The 24,196-nt window shown below is 47.9% G+C and overlaps 1 protein-coding gene across 2 annotated transcripts in view; it reads right to left on the bottom strand.

The window, feature by feature from the left end:
* Positions 1–272: 272 nt before the first annotated feature.
* Positions 273–24,196, bottom strand: part of Aldh18a1 (aldehyde dehydrogenase 18 family member A1) — a 32,559-nt gene continuing 8,635 nt past the window's right edge. Inside the window, exons 4-18 of one of the 2 annotated variants that reach the window (XM_050148437.1) lie at positions 22,395–22,544; positions 22,203–22,307; positions 17,744–17,896; positions 17,266–17,356; positions 14,478–14,602; positions 13,262–13,406; positions 12,558–12,631; positions 11,327–11,420; positions 9,981–10,201; positions 8,399–8,536; positions 6,278–6,473; positions 6,071–6,192; positions 3,645–3,831; positions 2,597–2,692; positions 273–1,350 (exon numbers count right to left, since the gene is read on the bottom strand). In XM_050148437.1, the coding sequence (XP_050004394.1) occupies positions 1,169–1,350; positions 2,597–2,692; positions 3,645–3,831; positions 6,071–6,192; positions 6,278–6,473; positions 8,399–8,536; positions 9,981–10,201; positions 11,327–11,420; positions 12,558–12,631; positions 13,262–13,406; positions 14,478–14,602; positions 17,266–17,356; positions 17,744–17,896; positions 22,203–22,307; positions 22,395–22,544 (2,079 nt within the window). In that variant the 3' untranslated portion in view covers positions 273–1,168. Of the gene's footprint in view, positions 1,351–2,596; positions 2,693–3,644; positions 3,832–6,070; positions 6,193–6,277; positions 6,474–8,398; positions 8,537–9,980; positions 10,202–11,326; positions 11,421–12,557; positions 12,632–13,261; positions 13,407–14,477; positions 14,603–17,265; positions 17,357–17,737; positions 17,897–22,202; positions 22,308–22,394; positions 22,545–24,196 lie in introns of both variants that reach the window. The other variant, XM_050148428.1, reaches the window with a different exon arrangement.

Here is a 24,196-nt window from a genome sequence, read left to right as displayed (position 1 = left end):
ATCATCATTTAAGTAGCCTCTAAGTTCTTCATGCCCTCTATCCTGTTTTCTTCTCCTCTCGAGGCCCGAGTCCCTCCCTGGAGGGCTTCCTGCCACCACTTCCGTGGAAACTGCACACACACACACACACACACACACACACACACACCGGCCCCAGCTAACTTCCAGAGAACAGCATACTGAGAGCAGGCAGGGGAGGAGGGTCACCACGCAGGGAGAGGACAGGCGAGGGTGAGGACAAATAAGGGAGAAAAGTTTGAAACGTGCGCACGGGCTTTTATAAGAATTTAATTTCTCAAAAAAGGGGAAAGAATCCAAAGTATTAAAATAATCCTCTAATCTTTGTTCTGGAGGTCAAGAACAGGATGACAAAATAATTCATATAAAAAGGTCAGGCATAATTGTAGCTCTTCCTCCCACTTGCAGGAACATCTTGAGATTCAAACCTCCAGTGTGATGCTCAGATTCCAACTACATCAAAGGTATCACGTGTCCCTGGCCAGACACAGACTGCAGCTGTCTGGGATGCGCACCCTTAAATTCATGAAGGCCAACCTTCCCAGGGATGTAGGTTAGTCCATTTTAGGCACCGTTTCCGGTGAAAATGTTTAAGGTTTTAAAGAGTTGCCTCTCCTTAAAGATTCCCAATCTCCCCTTCCGAAGATGAGCATGTATAAAAGAAATAAAATTACACGTGGAGATTCTGAGGATGGCGGGGTTGGTCCTGGTCTAATGCTAGGAGATCTTACCTCACTGAGGTAATACAAGCAGCCAGGACTTCCTTGTCATTGATGTGAGATGCTAAGCTATGGCTCTCCCTTAGTTTCTGGGGGGATGGGATGGGGGAAAGCCCAGTCTCCACCTGCAAGAATGGTTCTCTTCCTAAAGACTGGACTGTGTGTCTAGAGAGCCAGGCTGGTGGTAGAGCCTTTGCCTAGCACGTTCGAGACCCTACGGTCAACCTCAGTAACAGAAACAGACACATACGAGAAGCTGGGATGGAATGTGAACATTAGCTAAGACAGGAAATGCTGAGTTGAGCCAGAAGCATAGGAGAACTTTCCGGAAGGCAGACCCTTCTAAGAGGTGGGGATGAGGTTCTCTCTGCAGATCCTTGAGGAGCCCAACTGTGACAGTCTGCACAGCAGTCCTGATGGCCTGGCTCCTCTCAGCTGAAGTTTCTCTGGGGAACAGGGAGGTTCTCGTGAAGATACTTTAAGCTGCCGTGCTCCGAGAAGTCTGAGACCACGTGGTCTTGTCCACGAAGCAGCCACTTAGTAGTTAGCAATCCTTCCAGTCCTACGGGTCCCCGGGCATGGATTCGTGATGTACTAATTCCTACTTCAGCTCCTATTAAAAAGCAAAACAAAACAAAAAAAATCATGGAGAAAGGTGTAGCTTTCCCAGCCACTGCTGCCTGCTTGCCCGTGAGCCCACAACGAGTATCTTCTCTCCTTGCTACCTTCTGGCCATCCTCCCTGGCCAGCAAGCTGGTGTTCCTCACCCAAGTGAGTGTGTTCTGTCACTACAGATCACAATGCCCCTTCTCCCACTGCCCTTCATCCAGGTGGATTCTGACAGTTTTAGAAGATCTATCTGCATCAGTTTAAGTATCTCAATTGTTACCCTGGTATGTTTTGAAGTGAACAAAAACAATGTCTAGTATAGAGTTCATCTCCCCAAACAGTCCTTACTCTCTCTCCCCACCCCCTCTCTCTTTTGAGATATAGTCTTATGGTATAGCCCAGGCAAGTCTTGAATTTTTCATCATCCTGCCTCAGCCTCCTGGGTGGTAGGACTTTGGGTATGAGCCATTATGCCAAAGTAGTATTTATTTTTAAAAGATCCATTTATTTTTATTTTGTATGTGTAAATTTGCATGTATATATATGTGCACCACATGTGGGCCAGTGCCTATGGAGGCCAGAAGAGAACGTCAGATCTCCCAGAATTGGAGTTTCAGTTGGAAGTCATCTGATGTGGGTACTGAGAAAAGAACCCGCATCCTCTGTGAAAGCAGGATGTGCTTTGAAACTCAGGCCCCCGGAATAGCCTTTTAAGTGATGAAAGGACCAGGTGTCTATTTCTATGACCACATGTGTGCTGGTGCCAGCGGTGAACTCAGAGTCCTGTGCATTCTAAGTACATGCTTTGGGCTAAATCCCCCACCTCCCACCTCCTTGCTGGTTCCGAACGTTGGTGCTTAGGCTCTGTGTAGATGCCAAGACCAGCCCCTTCGGTTCTATGTGTAGTTCCTATCTCTCAAATTTGCAACGGCATGCTATCCAGGGACCACAATAGCTTGTAAACCAAGATAAGTTGCTCCTGCCTGCATTGCAATGGGGGCCCCGGGGCTTGTGCATATTCGGTCTGACACTGGCTGTGTGACTCTGGGCAAGTTATCTGACTTGTCTCTAGATGTCCCCATTTATGGAAAAGGAATCAGGAGCAGGTGAACGGTCTGCCAACGCAGGCGGGTAAATGGGCCTATTCTTAATTCTCTGTTCTTTATCTAGATCACACACGACTGGAGGAGGTGCCATTAGAGCCTGTGGTGGGAGAGCCACAGGGGGCCCCTTTTCCCTGTCTTTCTTACCCAGTCCAAAGCGGTAGCCGTCAGAGAAGCGAGTGCTAGCGTTCCAGAACACGCAGGCGCTGTCCACGTGCTGGAGGAAGAACTCTGCTGTTTTTTCTACAGGGGGGAAGAAAGAGGAACCAAGTGAGGACGACCCCTGGAGAACACGCCCGCTTCTGGCCACTCCCTGGTGACAGATCTGACTGCACATGTTGTCCTCACATGTTAAACACACAGGCTCAGGAGAGCTCTGAAGGGAAATATGGATACCAGATCCCATGGTCCGAGCTGGTTGGGGACCACTGGAAAAGGGTCTCTAGGTAGTTATGCCTCCATGCTGGAACAGACTGCATAGGTCTGACCTCCAAGACCACACACATTAGCTCTGTGGCCTTGAGAAGGTGTATGACCATCTCTGAACCCAGGAGAAGGGGACAGTACCTGCCTCTCAGAGTATGGAGGATGAAGCCAGTTGGCCTGAGAGCCCTGACCCCAGTGCCTCATGGTAAGTGATCAGTTAATGATGGCTGCTGCTTGGTGCTATGAACTTCTCAGGGGTCATAGGTCATATGGCTTCCTGCACCACAAGGCCTCGGAGCCAGACACCCTGGCATGTCACTGATACACTGTTTGGGCAGTAAATGAATGAGTATATGTCTGTCCTGCTCTGCTCTTAGCCTCCTAGTACTAGTTCCCTCAGCTGTAAACTTGTTTTTCTGTTTTGTACTCAAGGTCTTACTATGTAATCCGGGCAGGTCTCCAACTTGTGGCAATCCTCCTGCCTGAGATCTGGGTTCTGAGATTACAGAATGTCTGGCGTTGAACTACTTGGTAGGCAGCTGCACAGGTAATGACAAGGCTTCTGAAGCCCGGGGAAGCCATCTTTAAAGTGGTACCAATCATCTCTGTCTTGCCAATGGGGGCCCTGAGATGGACCACAGGTAGATCAGAGAGCACTCCAGTGCCAGGACTGTTCTTGGTCAGTCTGGAGTGTGCTTTCCTGCATGAATAGAGCAGCACCAACCATAGAGAAACCTTGCCCCGCTGGCCTGAAGTCCTGCATACTGACCATTCTCTGTGACGATGACATCTGTGTGGGAGCTGCCGTATTTGTGGATGTGATCAATGGCTTCCTGGACACTGTCCACCACTTCAATGCACACTTCCAGGTCACCATACTCTATTCGGAGTGACTTCACTTCTGAGGGGCTGAAGGTCAGGTAGGAGGCAAACTTGGGGCCTGCGTGAATTTTTACCTGTCAGAGAGAAAGATCCAGTACAGAAACAAAAGACTACAGCAGCAGTAGGAACCAACAGCAGGGCCTGCGTGATGAGCTACTCGTGGGCCTGGAGAGTGACCTCCCTCTCCTCACACCAGCACGCTCTGCTCCGTGGTAGGCCAGGGCTTGCTGGCCACTTTTACAGCAACAGGGCCCTGAGCAACCTGAGGCAGGGATTCCAACGAAAAGCCTTTGAATGTATGAGGCACGGAAGCCCTTGACTTCTGGCTTTTGAGTAAAGGAAATTCCCATTCTCTATGAAAGTGGAACTTGCGCTGGACTCATGACAAGAAAGAAGGCTCCACAGATGTATCTTTATTCCCTACACCCCAGGGAAGCCCTGGCTTGGTATTTAAGACTACCTCAAACTAGTTACCTGTGTGATTTTGGCCTGTCATAGCCAGCTCCAGGCTCTCAAACTGATCCTCTTCCTGTTAGACGGACATAAGGATCCTGGGCTGACCTGAGGGACTTCATCAGTCTGCTTACACACAGGCCTTGTTCTCTGAGACCACACAGACTAGGTATATGCCCTGACTTCTTCAGGTCTTGACTCCAGCTATGACAAGCTCTATCTGTCTTGCCTGTGGCTTGACTTTATTGGAACTGTACTTTCTGCAGGACGGGAGAACCCCATCTGTGATCAGGTCACCCCGAGGATTTGGTTCCGACATACAAATGTGCTGTGTGCAGGACACACATTGCCTCATCTTGGTTTGAAGCCTCTGAAGGCAATCTTTATCCTGATGCCGGGGGTGCTGAGGGTTCGCCCACAGTAAAAGGAGGACGCTCAGTTCTAGCCAAGGATGGCTTTCCTCCTGGGCAGTGACTGTGATATTTGGCACCTGCAGGTGTCAATCAAATGGTCTCTAGTGGATGGGTTTGAACACGAGTAGTCAAGTGTTCTGATTCCCGTTTACTCTGTGGGGTGCAGTGACTTCTGGTGCTAGGTAGTTCTGGCTGCTAATCAATCATGATTGGGATTCGTGAGGTACACCTGTGCCTGTGTCTGTGATGGGCTTTTTAGAGACACCCAGATCCTGAGGACTCTGGCCTACTGGATTAAACTTGATGGATCTGTAGTAGGATAGCATTATTGGTAGGGGGTGGAAGGCAGAAGGTGGGCCTACATGAGGAAGGAGACCACCGGAGACATGTCCTTGAAGGCTGTGTTCCTCTTTCCTCCGCTTCTTGGCTCCCGTGATGAGCCACTCCCCGACCATGACAGAATGAACCTTCTGTGAGCCAAGCCAAAGAGTTCCAGATGGCAGCAGGCTATGGGGTGACTAAGGAAGCGGCTGCTTTGCCAGTTTTCAGGTTCTTTAGTTACAGCCTTGAGGAAAACGCTGAGTCCCACGAGGAAGTCACATTTTCCCACTTCTACTGACAGCCTATTCTACTCTAGACTAGACTGATGCACAGTGCTGTGCTCAGATCTACCGACAGCCTATTCTCCTCTAGACTAGACTGATACACAATGCTGTGCTCACACAGAGATTCCAGGCATCTGCTTTCCTCTTGTGGGTTTGTGTAAGTTTTAAAATTTTTACATGTGCATGCATGCACATGTGTGTGCATGCACATGTGTGTGTATCTGCAACATGAATGTGGTTATATGTGTAATTTTTATGTGAATGCATATAAATTTTACTCTTGAAAACACTTGTGGGGCTAGAGAAATGGCTCAGCAGTTAAGAGCACTGGTTACTCTTCCAGAAGACCCAGGTTCAATTTCCAGCAACTATATGGCAGCTCATAACTGTCTGTAACTCTAGCTCTAGTGGTTCTGATGTCCTCTTCTGGCCTTTTGAGGTGCCAGGCACATGTGGTATACAGACATACAAGCATAACACTCATGCACCTAGAATAAATCATACCCCGCCCTTTTTAAAAAAAAGCCCTCACCACAAAGCCAAAGCCATTTCTGCACAATTTTTTAAAAAATGTTACATAAAGGTAAAGCCTAGATGGATATACAGTTTTGCCACCCAAAGGAAACCCCGCTGTAAAGATCCACTCTGTAGGGTGGTATAAGGTCTGTTACCTTTGTATCCTTGCAGCAGAGATCCACGTGGCCATCTGGACATGGGTTCCATCCACCCAGCAGACTGCCACCTCTGTGCCCAGCACAGCACAGCACGCACAGTGCAAGGGTCACACACCGTCCCTAAGTGGCCCGGAAGCTGCTCTACACTTTGCTGCGGGTCTACTGTACCTGTTCCACTCTCAGCATATCAATGATCTGGTCAAATAATGGTGTTCTCAGCAGATCGCGGTGGATGAGCAACGTCTCCAAAGCATTACAGGCAGCCGGATACTCACACTTGGAGTCCCTGACTGAAGAGAACGGAGAGCAAAGAGTGAGTCCTGAACACACGATCACCAGACCCGCTCACTCCCCAGGAGCCCCGGGCCAGCTCACCGAGCCTGGTGACCTTGTCCACACTGGCCTCGGAATCCACATACATGTGGCAGATCCCTTCGCTGTGGCCCATCACTGGGATCCCCTTGGCAGCTTTCTGGATGTCTCTGACTAGCTGGGAGGAGCCACGAGGAATGATCAGATCTATTATTTTGTCAAGGCGGCAGAGATCCTCAACTTCTTCTCTGGTATTCACCTGAAGAGGGAGAAAACCAAAGAGGAAGACGGCATTTTCTGGCTGCACAAAATATAGAAACAGCAGCTTCCTCTTTACAGACCAATGTCTGCACTCCAGCCCTGGGAAAACTTACTCTGAAAGCAAGTTCCTGACTGTGGGAACTGAAGCGCTTTCCAGCAAACGCTGGCCACAGCGACAGGACTGTGGGCTGTGCTGGGACCCATGCTCTGCATTTCAGAGAGCTCAGTCCCAGAAGAGGGATGGTGGGGCAGCTCACCCCAGCACAGGGCAGAGGATGCTCGGGAGGGGCAGAGTTGTGGGTGGGTCACCAAACCCAGGAAATGCTGGGTCTCATTAGGAGGTTCCACTTCCCAAGACATCACTGAAAACCTATCCTGGGAGGCAGACTGTACTCTCACAAGTACCTGGGTTGGACAGAGAGATGCCAGGCATTTTCTTTTCTGAACTTATCACTGTCTTCCATCTAGTCATGTTACAACAGAAATATAAAGGTACATGTGCCAGAATATTCATAGCTTCTTTATTTCATGAAATTAACACCTTGACAAGACCAAATACCTACCAACAAAAAAGATGAACTGAGTATGTGGCTATAAACGGACTACTACATGGTAATGAAAAAGCAGAAAGAACTGCTGGATGCAAAAATACACAACCTAATAATAAACAAAAGTCACGGAACAGAATAGCACGTTATGGATCCTCCACTGGAGTTCAGGGACAGACAGAGCAACCGAATGCGGTGACAGTCAAAGAAAGTGGTTACCCTACGGTGTGGTGGGCACAGTGGACAGGAAGGGCAGGAGGGGCCCTGTGGTGGGCTGGGGACACGAGGCCATGTGTATGCACACAGACAGAGTCAGAGAGAAGTCTGTGTGTGATCTGTGTACTACTGTAAGTATGGTACACATTGGCAGGGAGGGAAGGAGGAAAGAAGGGAACTCTTTCAGCCAGGTTGTGCTAGAGCTGGCTGAGTTCCTAAGCCTGGAATCTTCCCTGAGCAAGCAATGAGGCAGGCCCTCCCAGCAGGGAGAGAGGAATCCCGAGATGTTGGAGGGAGGGGCCTTCCATGGGAAAAGAAAGATCTAAAAATGGCTTAAATCAAATCTAAGCCCTACCACAGACTGGTGCATTTCTGTACCAGAACCTGGTTTTACCCGGTCTAGAACGGGGCCTAGGAATGAACAGCACTTCCCTGCGGGGTTCTAGCGGGGAACATGAGAGGATGAGAGTGGCTTGCACGACTTCCAGCTGTTCCCATCACACTCATCTGGCAGCTCAGGCCAGGCCAGTGTCCACAGAAAAAGTGGCAGCAACAAGGTTTCATTTGTCCATACCACACGATGACAAACTTCCTTAAAGTGACCTAAGTCAAATCTAAACTATCAAAGACTGGTGAATTCTTTACCTCGAAATGATTACCCTAATAAACTCCACCAATGAGAGGAACCCAGCCCTAGAGAGGGTCTGGTGACCAGTGATGTATGGCTCAGCAGGTAAAGATGCTTGCCATGCAAGCCCGGAGATCTGAGCCCAAAATTCCTGGGACCCATGTAAAGGTGGGAGGGGAAAAGGGGCTCCATCAAGTTGTTCTCTCTCTCTCTCTCTCTCTCTCTCTCTCTCTCTCACACACACACACACACACACACACACACACACACACACTCCAACAGGAATAAAGAAAATTAAATTTTTACAAAGAGTGAAGGTCTGGTTGACACTGAGTTACCAGCAGTGCCAGGATATGTCTGCATGGTGGTAGCTGTCCCAAGTCAATGAAAACCCACCTGGCTCTGCAGAACGGCTGGGTTCACAGAGCCTGTGGCCTCTCTAATCAAGCTTGCCTGTAGAAGCATCTTGGCTACAATTTTCCTAATACTTGCTACACATTTCCATAGACGTCACCTGGCCCTATGACTTACCAGCTGGATGGCATCCTTGACTCCATGGATGGACAGGGCCTCCTGGGTCAGGAGGTGAAGGATGCGGTTGCTGTGTGCGGCCTCCTTCCCTCCTTTGAGCAACAAGCCGTTGCCACTTGCAATAGCCAAGGCTGCCACCTGCAGATCAAAGGGAAGACAGGCCAAGTGAGGGTAAAGTTCACCTTTCTGTGTGCCGGTGTGCATTATTAATACAGTGTCCACATCATCTTTACCTGCATCCAAGTACATTACAAACTCAGTTTATCCTACTCTATACTGAAGCCCAGGAAGGGTGGTGACCCCCCAGGTCACACAGCTTATACACGTAGGACTGGCAGAAAACCTGTGAGATGTCTGACTCTGGGGAACTAACCCATATGGCTTCCACAGAAGCACCAACAATGCGACCTGAGTTCAGAGGCCAGGGTCACACACAATCCCTCCCCACTCTGGTCACGGGGGGAATGGGATGCTCAACTCCCTTCACGGTAAAGAACAAGTTCCACTGAGTCAGCAGAGGCCGGGAGGCACCTGTGGCCACAGCTCACTGTGGAACTGACCTGGGCGTTCTACCTGCCCGGTGCTAAGAACCTGGAGAACATGAACTCGAGTCAGCCCTGGACGGAGACAGCAGCCCGCCAGGAGGAGCACACTGCCCAGGGCAGGGAAAGGACGAGCTACCCCATTAAAGCGGTGAGAGACGCCAGTCCAGTCATCCTAAGCCTGAAGCTGCATTTTCTGAATACCTTCCAGATGAATGAAAATCACCCAGGTTTGGCAAGGGAGAGAAAAAGGCTACCAAAACTTTTTGCCTGGCCATCTAAATCTCCAGATTAGGGGTTCTTACTCCTTTCTATTTGCTTGAGTTGCTCTTGCGCCCCTTAGGAAGGTAATGCAAACTCCCCCCCCCCCACACACACACAATTTTTAGGATTTGTGTGTTGTTGTCCAGGGCTTACACTTCAGGTGAGGAGCCCTGGCCACAGTGGGAAGCCTATTCCTTGTGAGGCAGCTGAGAGGTGTCATTTCATAAAGAGCCACACAGAATCAGGGCTGCATGCTACTTCCACTAACAACAGAAGCGCTTTTTCTAATAACGTTCCTACAGGAAGCATTCCGTGATGCTGATAACGGAGTCTGTGTGTGTGGGTAGGCAGGTGTCAGGTGAGTGACGGCAGCAGGCTACAGGGTGTGCAGTCTCAGAACACAGTGCACCGTGAGCCAGGAGAGCCGGGAAAGTGCTTTACCCGTCCTGCAGGATGACTTGGGCTCAGGTGACAGCTCTACACTTATGAGTGTGACAATACTGACTTTATAATGCCCGGTTGCATCTCTGCGCTAGGATGCCTGGAAGGTTGCAGAACATAACCCACCCAATAACAAACTGACAATGCCATGGAAATAGTTATCTCTGGGGTTGAAGAAAAAGATCTTTTTCTCTCTTACACATCCACACGTTCATACACACAGACACACAGACACACACACACACACACACATCTTGTGGTGACTTCTCTCTAAATCCTGATAATATCTGCTTCTTCCAACCCATTCCCACTGGCAGGGCCATGGTCACACACACCTGCGGAAGGCAGTCAGGGCGAGACTCAAAGATCACCAGTAAAACGCCTATTGGGACAGTCACTTGCTCTAGCTCCAGGTTCTTTGCAACCCGAGTCCGGCGCAGAACACGGCCCACGCTGTCCTGGGAGGAAGCTGCGATCTGCCGCAGTCCGATGGCCAGGCTGTTCAGTTTCGACGTGGAGAGGCTCAGGCGCTTCAGTAGAGGGCTCGCAAGCCTTCCTGAAAAGGCAGCAGGACATGATAAAGCGGCAATGTGGGCAGGCTTCGGCCACCAGCTTTACTGTAGCAGGGACAGACGGAACTGAGGGTCTGGGTGATGCAGCGACATGCAGTCCACATAGCTCTTCCTGGGGGACGGGAGGGACGGCTTGAAACTGTATCTCGTGTCCCAAAAATCATCACTTTCAGTGTGCAGCAAGTACGTCAGAGCATTTCAAAACAGGGATGCTTGTCTGACAGTTTAGACAAGAAGCTGTGATGTAGTTGTTACACATAATCCACCACGGCTACCGACAAGCCAGCTATCTGGGGTATCACATGCTAACTGTGAAATATCAGGTCTTATGGCATCAAGAACAATGATGATTTGTCTTCTTTTTCTTTCTGTTATTGTTGTTGTTTTTATTATTATTTGTGACAGGGTCTCACTCTGTGACCACCACACCCAGCTAGCCTCCACAGTCTTAAATTGGCACAGACAGAAAAGGAAGAAAAATGGCCTAGCCTAGCTGACTGTAACTGGTTATCTGGGATACGACATTAGCCATATCTCCTACTCTACCATGAGTGCCACACAGAGCACTCTGGACAGCGCCTGGTGATGACCATAAAGATAGCACACTGGTTTAAGGGCCCAGGAGATAGCTCATCTTTCACTGCAGGCAACACAAACCACTTGTGTGGCTCTTTTATATAGAGAGTTCATCTGAACTGGAATCCTGAGCCCGCCGTTGATCATGTGACATTGGGTGAATGACAGCCTTGCTGAGTGGACTAATGAGCAGTAGCTCCCTCGGCCACACTAGGCTGTGCTGTTTAAAGGTGACCCTATTGGGAGAGCCTGTCAATACGATGGTCTCAGCTATCAGCAGCTGAGCGGCCACAGCAGCCAGAGCTCACATGACTACTGCAAACAGGGAAAGCGCCTTGGAGGGCTGGACTAAAACATCTGGAAATGGGGCAGGAGTAAGGACCACGAACAGTTTGCAAAAGCTTAAGTATCACTCGATAAAAACTACACGTAATTCATAATGCGATTTCTTCTCACAATCTCTCCTTTGGACAGACGTAAGAATTGCCATAAAAGAAAGAAGGACAATGATAAATGCGTGCACAGCTCCCTACCCTCCGCCTCCTCCAAGTCTTTTTTATTGGCTAGCAGGATCTCTTCCCGCTGGTCCGTCAGCAGGTCAGCCAGATGATGGATAATTTCTGCTCTCTGCAAGAAAAGCAAATCATAAAGACACCAGGTAGGTCCCAGAATGCACGTGCTTCTTCGTCTACCCTCATGGTGCCAGGCTTGTCCCTGGAGCCGACATTGTCAGACTCATTAGGGACTCACTGCTCAGCACTGGGGACAGGATACATGTGTCCATGAGATAAGCTGGAATGAAGTAGGAATGACACATGGCACAACTTTACAGATTTTGTATCCATAGACATTTTATTTCCCAGGTAAGGTTTTACATCTGGCTTTTCTTTAAAATTTTTCTTTTATTTTATGTGTATAAGAGTTTTGCCTGTATGTTTATCTACACACCGCAAGCACGCAGTGTCTCAGAAGTCCAGAGGAGGGCACCAGATCACCTTGAACCTGGAGTTACAAATGACACATCTACCATGTGGGTGCTGGGAATCAAACCCTGGTCCTCTGAAAGAGCAGTCAGTGCTCTTAACTGCTGAGCTACCTCTCCAGCCCTCTGGCTTTCCTTTTTGGTCAATTACTGGCTATCATTTTGGGAAATGATATCATTTTGGGAAATGTGGTCATAGGTGTGACAATCACTGAAGTTGAGCTGAGTGGCCTGAGAGGAGCCAGGCTCCTCCTTTGCTTTACCTTTCCTTACTTGTAGTTATTCTCACCTCCCTTCTCAGACCAGAGTGCACCACAGAAGAAACCTGTACCACTCCAGCCACAGCAGCACAGCCCCAGGCAGCCAGTCCCCTTCACCTGGCCTCACTGTGATCTCCAGCTCTATGGCATTGCTGCTTACACTGATTCCCCGTGGACAAGGAGGGGAGGACCACAGAGCAGGCTCGCAAGCGTCCCTCTGTAGGTGACTTATTCCCCGTGGACAAGGAGGGGAGGACCACAGAGGCTTTGAAGCTTCCCTGCCAGGTGTTACAGAGATTCAGAAAGGACAGGAGGAGGTAACTCGCCCATGTGTCCGTGTCTGCCAAGTGTCAGATCCACACTTTCCTAATCTTGTCTTTGATCAAACCATGGTGACAGAAACACTGACTTCAAAGGGGAGATAAAATTAATTCTGATAATTCTGCTAACACTAGGAATAAATGGGGCCAGCAGACTTGACCATTAACTGAAAACCTACCAAACCGTGAGTGAGTGCCTCACCTGCTCAGGCTCTAATGTGGCCAGCATCCTCCCTCCGGACCGAGCCATCTCTCCCTGCTGCTCCACTGTAGGGCCTGCAAGAGCACATGCAAGCATCAGACCACGGTCAGCTTCACACTCTCACCTTCCCAGCCCACGACCGCATAAGAATGCCTGTTATCTTGGTATGCGTGGCTGATACCAGGAGATCACCAGGGCCACAGAATGGTGTCCCCAGTCCCCCTCCCCCCGCTGCAACCAACAAAATGAAAAACCACAAACAAACTAATCCATGACAGAATAACTCAGGGATAAACAGAAACTTCCCGTGTCTGACGTAACGGGAGTCTGTGCCTTCCAGAGTTCAACTTCATTTGGGCATGCACATTTCTCATGTGCACATCTTCGTGTGTGCTTCAGAGCACACACCGCGTCTTAAGCACCTCTGCATCTCTACTGCTCATTAGTCCCTAGCATCTAGTGCAGGCTTAGCAATTGTTTCCTGATTTTGGAGAACAGGAGGACTAACTAGGCAGGTAGATTAAGACTATAACACAATCCAGTTCTGTAAACTGTTGAAAACCCTGGAGTTTGTGATGTGGCCACACTGATTTTATAATCTGAATCTGCAGTGCAGGACGAGAGCTCAGGCTTCAGTTCCATCTAGGCTGGGGTGGCACTGGCTGTCACCCACAGGCCCTGGGACTTGAGGCAGAATGACTCACCCGCAGGCTTCACTTCTGAAAAGAAGGTGCCTACTTTTTTCCCCTCCACTATGTCTGTGATGACGTGCCCGGACACCTTTGGGTGGGTTCCATTGGCAATGACGACAGAAGTACCACCTTGCAAAGCCCAGAGGGCTGCCTTCACCTAAGGGATTAAGTTAGACCCAGAGATGAAATTCAGACCTAGACACACATAATCTGAACCTGCACAATGACAAAAGATACAATTTGCTATCTAGCAAGTGAAATAAACGGAGGGACGTGTCTAACAGCTCAGATCTGGGAAAACACATAGAGCCCCCCCATCACTTTCCAGTCCAGTCTCAGCATGCACTGCCTGAAGGGTAACCAATGTGCCCTGTTTTCCCTGAGAGCCACTAGAACTGACTCAAAATTAGCACATTTTGATTAGTTATACCTGAGCATTTTGATTTGTCATGCCTGAACCTAGCAACACCTGAGCAGTTAGAGACGCGGCGGGAACAAGTTTGTGCGAACAACGCTGCTCTTTCCTGCTGCTGCTGCTGCTGTCTGATGCTCTGCCTCAGGGTACACAGAACAATTAACGGAACAATTGGTGGGAGGGAAAGGAGTCTTGAAAAACTTCCAGAAATAGCTGAGATGATAAAAGATGTATTGTGTGAAAATTTCACAGTCCCTGTCCGCTATGGGCTTACAACACTGTGGATAGTTAATTTTCATCGTCTACTTGACTGGATTTGCATTTATCACGGAGATCCACTTCAGAATGTCTGTGAGAGCATTTCCAGAAATGTGTAAGTGGAGAAGTAGGACCCTAAATGTGAGCAGGGGTCGCAGGCTGAGTGCGGAGAAAGTGAGCTGGGTACCCGCTCATCTTTATCTCCTCCCCGTGGATACAGCGTGACCAGCTGCCATGTCAGCCACTGCCATGACGGCCCTGCCTCAAAGGACTCATTCTCTAACTGTGAGCCAGAAAAGCCTTTGTCCGCTATTCTGTCATAGCAACCAAAGGTAATGACCATACGCACAAAATGTACTGCTTATGTTAATAAAAATACATGGAAACACATGATTTAACGTACGTATACGACAGTCATGAAACATACTTAGGTATGTACATATTTAAGTGCATGTGTGTGGTATCTGAACCATACGCTCTCAGGCAAGTTTAGCAGTAGAAAATGATAAAATACCATTTGGGCTTGAAGACTGAAATAGTTCAGTAGCAGCTCACCTTGGCTTCCATGCCCCCTAATCCCACTCTAGATTTGGTTCCAAACGTCACCGACTGCTGGTCTCCAGGGTAGAATATGTCAATGAGCTTTGCGTCATCTGTGCCTGGGGGACTGTCAAAGAGGCCTAAAGAGCGGAAGAGAGTCGGCATTAATACACTGATCCAAGTGTGTCCCCCACAGGCCTCCCCAGGCACTTGTCACTGTACACAAACAAAACAAACAAAAGTAATGAACGTACTGAACACCTGCCTCACCGGGAAAGACAGTGAGGGACAGTGAGCCGACCCCACTAAGCAACAGCTCCAGCACCTTTGTGCTCTCTTAACCAGCCTTAAACAAATGTCTCCTGACCTCTGAGCGAGGTCACATCCTCGGCACAGTGCCCAGAGCACTGTGGGATCCTTCCCTCTGCTATCACTGCTTATCTTGCTGCGCCCCAAAGATACAAGTCAGAGAGACAAGCGCAGGAACAGCACAGTGGCCACAGAGCATTTGGGCGGGATGAGATGTGAACTGGGTACTCATTAACTCTCTCTGGACCCTCTGACTGATTCCTCCTGCTTATGAGTGAGTGTCTTGGAGGGTGGACGAAGTCAGCAGGAGGATTACGGCTGTCAGCATTCGGACTGGATCCATTACTACGAACATACAACCCGCATGCATCTGAGCAGGGGGTGGGCACCACAGGGAAGTGAAATGTAATGAGCGTACACCATGAGGTTAAAACAACCCTCACAGTTTTACTTTGAAAGCACAGAGACCAGGAAGGGGAAAGGAGGAGGGTAAAAGGGGCCTGAGAAAACAGTGCTAAATCAAGACCAAAGGGAGACACACATTAGGGGGACACTGCCCACGGCTGGGAACAGCCTACAGGACATTTTAGGTGGGAAAGCATTTGGTTTTGTGTTTATGTGCACATGTGCGTGCTGGCACACAGGAGTGCATAGGTATAAACACATGCACAGGTGTGTGGGAGGCAAAGAACAAGTTCAGGTGCCATTTCTCAGTCACTATCCACCTTTATTTGACTTTTTAAAGACAAGAGTCTCACTGGAACTTAGCAAGTGGACCAGGCTGGTTGGCACCAAGCTGTTCTACCTTCTCAGCTCTCAGATGACGGCCTACACCACTCGGCTTGGCTTTTTCTTGTTAATGTTTGTTCTGTGGGTCAAACTCAGGTCCTCATGCTTGCAAGGCAGGGGCTTTGCCCAGAGCCACCTGCACCCCCACCCCCACCCCAAGCTGGTTTTGGCTTTAAATCACTGCTTTTCCTGCACAGGACACCCAGATCGTCCCAGATCTCCAGGACAATCCCGGTCTGTGAGAAACCTCTCTGGGACTGGGAAATCAGGGTGCTACCTAGGACGGAGCAAGGCTAAAGCACGGGCAGCAGTAAGTGCCCGGCCGACCTGCAAGGCTCAGGCAGTCCCACAGCTCCAGGATTTCGGGCAGGGTTCTCCCTAGAAGGGGACGGGTGCAGACTGAGGGGCCGCTCAGTTTCAGGTAGCACTGTGGGAGACATTTTCCTGAGGCCCTCCCAGTATGCAGTAATTCTTCCTACGTCTCCCCCTCCCCGCTGCCTTTCAACCCCACCTTCAGGATCTTTAACACAGGACACTGTTCTAAGAATGAACACTTGATGGCAAAGCCGCTTATCACTAAAGCCCGAGTCTGAGTCACATGACTCTCACAACTTGTCCTCTGACTTCAGCCTAAGAATTTCTCATTAGGACATTCTGTGATTGTAACACAGAAAAACATACAATAACAAATAGGTACCTCAGACAAATTAGAACCCTCGTACTCTGAGGGTGGCAAAATCAAATGGCACAGTGGCTGCGAAAACCACTAAGGTGGCTTTTCAATACCAAGTTAGCACAAGAAGCAACAAGTTTTCTCTCTCCTGCCCCCTCTTCCTCACATCTCTCTTAATTACAGAGCTGGGGGATTGGCTCTAGGGTCTTGTTCTTGGTAGGTAAGCATTTTACCATGGAGCCCAACAATTACACTCTTTTTTTTTTTTTTTTTCCGAGACAGGGTTTCTTTATGTAGCCTTGACTATACTGGAACTCACTCTGTAGACCAGGCTGGCCTTGAACTCACAGAGATCCGCCTGCCTCTGCCTCCCTAGTGCTGGGATTAAAGACATATGCCACCACCACTTGACAACAATTATACTCTTAGGTGAAAATAAAATACTCATACAAAGTAGGTTCATAAAAGCATTATTAGTAACAGCAGAGATGCCTACCAGCTAATGACTGAATAAATAAAATGCAGTATGTCCAGAGTGGCAAATTATTTGGAATATAAAGAAAAAGAGCATTGGTGCATGCTACAATGTGCATGAGCCTTGAACTACACTAAGTGGAAGGAGTCCGTAACAAAGGACCACATAATATATGATCCACTCACATAAACCCAGAGACTGAGAGCAGACTGGGGGTTGTCTATGGCTGGGAACTGCTAACAGGGGTGATGTTTCTTGTCAGGGCGAGGGAAACAGCTTATAAATGACAATGGCTGTACAGGTGCGCGAGCGAGTGCAAAGATCCCTGAACTGAAAACTTTAAATAGGTGAATTATGTGGCGTGTGATTATTTCCTTAAAGATGTTTTAAAAACAAACAAAAATGAAAGCACAATTTCTGCATTCAAGCTGCATTTCCCAGAAACACCCACCCGAGTCACAGAATCTTCAGCTCACGTGGCTCAGGAAAGAAGTCCACAGTGAAAACATTCGGAAGGCAAACTATGTGTGAACAAAAGAAAAGGCATTGCTGTGTACCTTCTACATCTGAGAGGACAATCAACAGGTCAGTCTTCATTTCCACGGCCAGCCGGGCAGCCAGGCTATCGTTATCCTTGACACTAATAACCTACAAGGCAGGGAAAAGTAGTGAATTAGCTGTGCAGTTTCAGAAGAAATGCCCAGGAGATGCCAGCTGGGCTCTGGCAGGCGATATGGAAGGTTCAAATATGCAAATGAGAGCTCAGAGCTCAGGCCCCACTGCCTGCCCCACACAAACATGCATGCCCAACTCTCCAAGCCATGCTCACACACAGAACCCTCTAAGCCACTGCAGCACCTCACCCACTGCCTGAAACCCATTTCAGAGGTGCCACCGCTGCCGTGGTTCTGCAATGCCAGGTCTCCCAAATCTTCCTTTGGCTCATGCTCAACGTCCAGTGTTAGTACATGCAGCACAGCACGTGTTAGTGTCGCCAGCATGCTCGACTCTTAGCACTACGTTACCCACATTTACCCCCTGGAGATCACTGTTGGGCTCAGCTGGGGGGACGACAGCGTCATTGGTGTTGACAATGGGCACGATGTTCATCCGAAGCAGCTCATGCAGTGTGCCGTTCAGATTCCGGCGCTTCTGCTCATCGTGGAAATCCAAGTTGGTCACCAAAATCTAGAGAGATTCAACAGGACATGCATCAGGGAGGAAAACCATAACTTCCTTGGAACGGCATTGAACTTCTGGACTAAAACACGCCTTTGGATACTGATCCAATTCCTTGTTTGATTTTCCTATCTTAATGAAACAAATTTTTTTTTTTGGCCACACTGGAGATCAACACTGGGGTCTAGCTTTCTAGTTAGGCAAACTCGCACTGAACTATACTGCTAGCATGTTTAACCAACTGTCTGAGAGACCCCTGAAAGAATTACAATTGTCTGGATGATTTATTTAATTATGCTAAGATCTCATCTGCATACAAAGTTGGGAAACTGATGTACCTACATTAGAGTGATCCAAGACTTGATGGAAAAACTATCTTTGTACTCTAGCATCTGAATCAGGGCCTGGCCACAGTAGGACTTCTGTGCGAGGTGGGAGGCCACTGGTTACCTGTCTGGAAAAGTATATCAGACACTGGGGCTAGGCTGTCTCTAGTTTGCTCTGACGCCAAGCACTACCAGAGTTAAGACTGTGTGAGTATGTGGGAACAGGAGTTGGAGCAAGAAGAAGGGCTAGGCAGAACTTAAAGATCAGAATAAGGTGCTCACGGGTGGACAGCTGGAGTGAAAGTCATCCACGGGTCTGCCTTCATTAAAGAATTAGAGTATCAGGCAGAAGGTAACAAGGGAGGAACGTGAATGAGAACGACAGCGAGAAACTAACGATAGCATACTCAGGGAGAAAAAGTTCCCTGCAATCCCTGCCACGACGTGGGAGGAAGGCGCTGACAGACAGCGGTAAGGCCTGCACCAGGGTCTGGCTAGGAAACATGGCCCCGCCCCTGCCACAGTGTATGGTGAGGAAGCATTTCTAGAGAGTGTTTGTTCTGCAGGCACTCCACAGGGTTAAAGCTGAAGCCACTGGCTCTGGCCCCCTGTGAAACTGCAGGATGAACAGAAGCAGATGGGTCCAGGAGGGGTGTGGGAGGGGTGAGCAGGAAGTCTAAAGGTCCAGGGAAACACCTGTAGCTACACAAAGGCTGCATCTCTGGCTGGGAAGGCCGGGCCGGGGCCTCCCAGGTGGGGAAGCAGGTGCCTGGGAAGAGGGAATTGGCTGAGAGCAGACGGCAGACTCATCTCTGTGAAGGAAATACGAGCCACTGCTGCGCTTGGGTGAGTCTTTAACCTGAGGCCCGTGCAGTGGGGTCTCAAGCCCGCTGATAACGGTCATCTACACAGGGTTCCTGCAGAGAAGAAGGAACCACAGTACAAGGTACAAAGAGCACACATGATAACCCCCTGTTGGGGAGGGACCAGAGCAGAAGAGGCCCTGGACTGGAGCTTCCTGGGAACAGGATGGGCAGAGCTTTTACCTCACTATCAATGCAAACAGTGGCAGTGACTTCTAATGAACTGTGACTACACAGGAAGCTAAACAAAAGCTGTCCAAGAGCATCAACCTCAAGGGAAAAAATAGCAACAAGAACAAAAACCCAAAAGTGCTGTCCCTGGACCATAGTGTGCTCACCTGGCTCCAGGCACTGACAACTAACACTGCTGATGGATTAGAGAAGAAAGATTAGGAGATTTCTATTGTGTTTACACTAACTCGTGGTTCTCAACCTTCCTAATGCTGCAACCTTTTAATATAGTTCCTCATGTTGTGGTGACCCCCAACCATAAAATGATTTTTGTTGCTACTTCATGAATATAATTTTGCTACTGTAATGACTTGTAGTGTAAATATCTTTAGAGATACAAGTTTGTCAAAGGGGTCGAGACCCACAGGTCAAGAACCCCCATACTAACTGAAAACTAAATCTCAGGTGACAGCCACAGGCCATAAGGGAAGAACTCCAGGACCTTCTGCTTCTGCACACTTGAGAACACTTACACAACACAAGAACACGACTGTGGGTGGCAACCACAAAGAAGACAGAGAATCAGAAAAAGCATTAGAACTGAGAACACAAAACCCAAAACATCTCCCATCTAAAATAACTGACACATAACTAGCAGGGTCAAAGGTACCAGGGGAGTCAGCAAATAATAACATCAGGCTTTTTACCAGTTATGTGACTGTATTTTAGGTGTTTTTATTTATTGCACAGCTGTAAAGGTTGCTACAGAGATGGACACTTTGCATTGGTATAGATTTTGGTTTATTTATACAAATCTAAAGTCAATTTTGTTATACTGTGTATATATATTTCTGCTTTTGATTAAGGTATTATGTTTGTGCAACTCATTTAAAAATGTAACATATAGTTAAGAAATAGGTTAAAAGATAATCATCTATAATAGTCAAGCTTGTAGTCATGTTAGTTAGGTTTTCTAGATATATAGAGATATAATTCAGTTAGATAGGTATTCTTCAAACTTTTTAAAGACCACAGAATATGGCATTTAAAGTGTTTTAAGAACTTAGGACTTTTCATGGCAATGAGACATGCTCCTGACAGCACCAATTAATTCAAGAGGAAGATGGGCATCGAAGAGGTTCCTTATGGAGTTTGCTAGCCATTTGAGGAAGAAACTGCTCTTGCCTGGACTGCTTGATGTTATGCTGTGTGAATTGGACATGCAGGACCCACAGAAAGATGACTGCTGAACTTGCTTAAAGGTGAAACGGTTCCTGCTTCATGAAAGAGTCTGCAAGACATTCTGCAGGACACAGAAGAAAGCAACTGCTAAACTTTTCCATTACAAGGCAGAATAAATCTTTAAATTTCCTGCTTCACAGAAAAGTCTGCTGGACAGTATGGGCCTATAGGCTAAAGAACGGTGCCTGCAACATTAAGATGACCTTTGGGTGACTGTCCAGGCAGCAAGATGTATCTGTCAATTCTAGAGTTTTGGAAGTTGTTTACAATGCACTTCCTGTTTACTTAGGTAATATATTCTTCTGAAGTCTTTGATGGAGTTGAAGAATAGATACAGTTTTCCTTAGTTAGTTATAAAAGATAAACTAGATATAAATATTTTAACTATAATTCTTGCTTGATACTTGTCTTGCTATATGTAATTTTACTATGTTAAAGTTAAAACCTCCTTTTTTATTTAAACAGAAAAGGGGAGGATATGTGTGTATGCTGTGAATAGCATTGGTTAATAAAGAAACTGTCTTAGGTCTGTGCAGGGTAGAATAGAGCTAGGCTGGGAAAACTAAACTGAATGCTGGGAGAAAGAAGATGGAGTAGTAAGACACCATGCAGCCACCAGAGGGAGAAGCCATGTAGCCCTGCTGGAGACAGACACCGGAACTTTACCCGGTAAGCCACAGCCTCGTGGTGATACACAGATTAATGGAGATGGGTTAGTTTAGGATATAGGAGTTAGCCAGAAATACGCTTAAGCTATTGGCCAAACAGTATTGCAAATAATATAGTTTCTGAGTGGTTATTTTGGGTCTGAGCAGCCAGGAACAAACAAGCGGCCTCATACAATGTATTCACACCCAACAGGTAATTAAAATCACAGTTTAAAGAAAGTCAAGACATTTAGGTAAAAATGAAATAATGTAGAAAAAAGACAACATTTAGAGGTAAGTACTCAACAGTAAGTCCCATGAGGATTGGAACCTTGTACCAGAGAACCCCAAAGCCAAGCAAACTTCTTTGTACATCAAAAGTGACCAGTATTCACTGGATAAATGTAAAACAAGCCATTCACCAGCATTTCTTATTTCCCATCAACAGATTATGTATTTACTATATATGACAACCAGGCACGCAGAGAAGTAAGCTACTTGGAGTCACAGAAAGCAATGAAAGTGAAGTCTAATTTGCCTGGTTCAAGAGCATCTGCCTGAGTAGCAGTCTCTAGAGCACTGGGGAATACCTGGGAGGGGGATCATGCATCAAATATCCTGCATATCAGATATTTATATTACGATTCATAACAGTAGCAAAATTATAGTTATGAATTAGCAACGAAATAAATTTAAAATTGGGGGCCACCACAGCCTGAGGGTATTGAAGGATTGCTGCATTAGGAAGGCTGAGAACCACTGCTCTAGAGTTACTACCTCAGTAACTTATGGACTTGAGGTGTACAGACACCAGATGCTATCTTAAGTACTTTTCATGCATTTTCTCCTTGAGCCTTTCCTAAAACTCTCTGAAGTAGGTTCTGATATTACTTCATTTTTCAGATGGGGAAACTCAGACAGACACTTAAAAGACCACACGCTGGCACCTGGCTGCAGGGCCTTCATGCTGGCAGCACCTGGCTGCAGGGCCTTTTCTTGCAGGCTTCTCACTCCACAAGAACCACCCTCACAGGTCCCACACCCCCAGGGAGGCCCGGTCTCTCACCTGGGCAGCACAGATGCTGTACTGTGTAAACATGGCCTCGTACAAGGCCATCAGCCCACTCTGTCCAGCAGCTGCACAGGCTCGGGCCTCTAAGACTGGAATCGCCTGCAACACACCAATCAGACAGTATGTGGTGGGGAAGGAGGGGAGACTTGAGGACTTTGGGGACAGGGTTAGGGAAGCAGCACTTACCAACTCCTTCAGCTGGTTCTGCCCTGAGTGCAGGGCCTGCCGCACACTCTGAGACAGAAGGATCTCATGGCGCAGGCGCTGCTTGCCGAAGGCAACGGCTCCACTGGTGACCAGCATCATCTCTCGGCCCTGATTCTGCAGCACTGAGACCTGGCATGGAAAAAGAAAAACGCACAAGTCATGGTACCGCCCTCTTCTCTCCTCACAAGAGACCCAGGCAGGGTGGACGTGAGTGGATTCCAATACTGTTCTAGGGGACAGTGGTCAGCTCAGGAAGAACTGCTCGGACTGTTTGGGTGAAACATTCTTACACGGCTTCAAGTGTCTGTTTAACAGGTGGCAGGTAGAAAAGAGATGATGTAGGTGATGCTAACAATGTTGGAAACTTGATACCACCTATAAACAGAAGCAGTCTAGGAAGACTCTTGATTCCTGTGGGTCACCCTCACCAGGGACAGATGCTGACCCTGCTCTACCCTGCCCAGGACCAGCTATGGTCACTTGTGATACCTTGGATAGATTATCTGAAAAAAAATCGAAGGCTCACAATGCAACAGTCAGTGCTCCTAACTGTCCATTCCCCTAATGACTGAACCCTGCGACCTGTGGAACTCACAGTGGCTGCTAAGAAGTGTAATCTACAACAGTCAATTCTGTAGACCAGGCTGGCCCTTAACACAGACAGAGAGGCCTGCCTCTGTCTCTGCCTCCTGAATGCCAGGATTAAAGGTGTGGGTCTCAAATGCCCAGCTTAAAACAGTCCATTCTTATCTTAGAAAATTTCAGTAGCTGAGGCCTGGGGAGATGGCTCAGTGGTTAAGAGCACTGGCTGCTCTCCCAGAGGAGCTAGCTAGGTTCAATCCCCAGCACCAACATGAAAGCTCACAACTGTCTGTAATCCCAGTTCCAGGGGATCCAACACCCTCACACGGACATACACGCAGGCAAAAACAACAATGCCGTTGAAATAAAAAATAAATAAATAAATAAATAAAAGAAAATTTCAGAATTGGCTGGATAGATTGCTCAGTGGTTATGGGTACATTCTGCTCTTGCAGAGGACCTGAGTTTAGTTCCTCGCACCCACGATGGGCATTTCACAATCACCTGCAAACCTGGCTCCTGGGTGACCCAATGCCTCTGGATCCATGGGCACCTGCATGTATGTGTACATACCCACACAGAGACATGCATACAGAATTAAATAAATCTTTTTTAAAGATGCATTGGTCATTTGATTTTTTTTTCTTTTTCCCCTTGGTTACTGGATACAGGGTTTTTCTGTGTAACAGTCCTGGCTGTCCTGGAACTAGGTTTGTAGACCAGGTTGGTTTCAAACTCACATAGATCTGCCTGCCTCTGACTCTCAAGTGCCTGGATTAAAGGTGTGCGCCACCCCTGCCTGGCTGGAGATTTTTTTTTTAAATCAGTATTTAATCAAAGTGGTGAGGATGATTTTATAAATCATACCCAGTTTTAACTCCTAGAGCTAATTTTCCTCTCCAGTGAAGCCTCCACAGCTCCACCCTGGTTTACCTTCAGTCCCAGCCCTCATGCATTATGTAGGTATCTCAGCAGCAATTCTTAAAACCCGGGAATATGCATGTATGCAAAACCATTATCACCCCAAACATGTGAAAGGCCTCCTCCGGATCAAAAAGCCAGAGCTCACATTCCCGCCCAGCTGCCTTTTAGCTTGCTTAGCCTGTGAAGCAAGTTAAGCCTACCAAGCACAAGCAGTTAAAATATTAGTCTTTTAATCCATACATTTTCCTCTCCACCATTTTCTGTTTCACATTTTT

Source organism: Alexandromys fortis, unplaced genomic scaffold, assembly GCF_014885135.2.
Source record: "Alexandromys fortis isolate MF-2015 unplaced genomic scaffold, M_Fortis_MF-2015_v1.1 scaffold_16, whole genome shotgun sequence".
NCBI lineage: Eukaryota > Metazoa > Chordata > Mammalia > Rodentia > Cricetidae > Alexandromys > Alexandromys fortis.
Note: the sequence above shows the minus strand (reverse complement) of the source record. Positions and strands in the feature narration are given on the sequence as shown.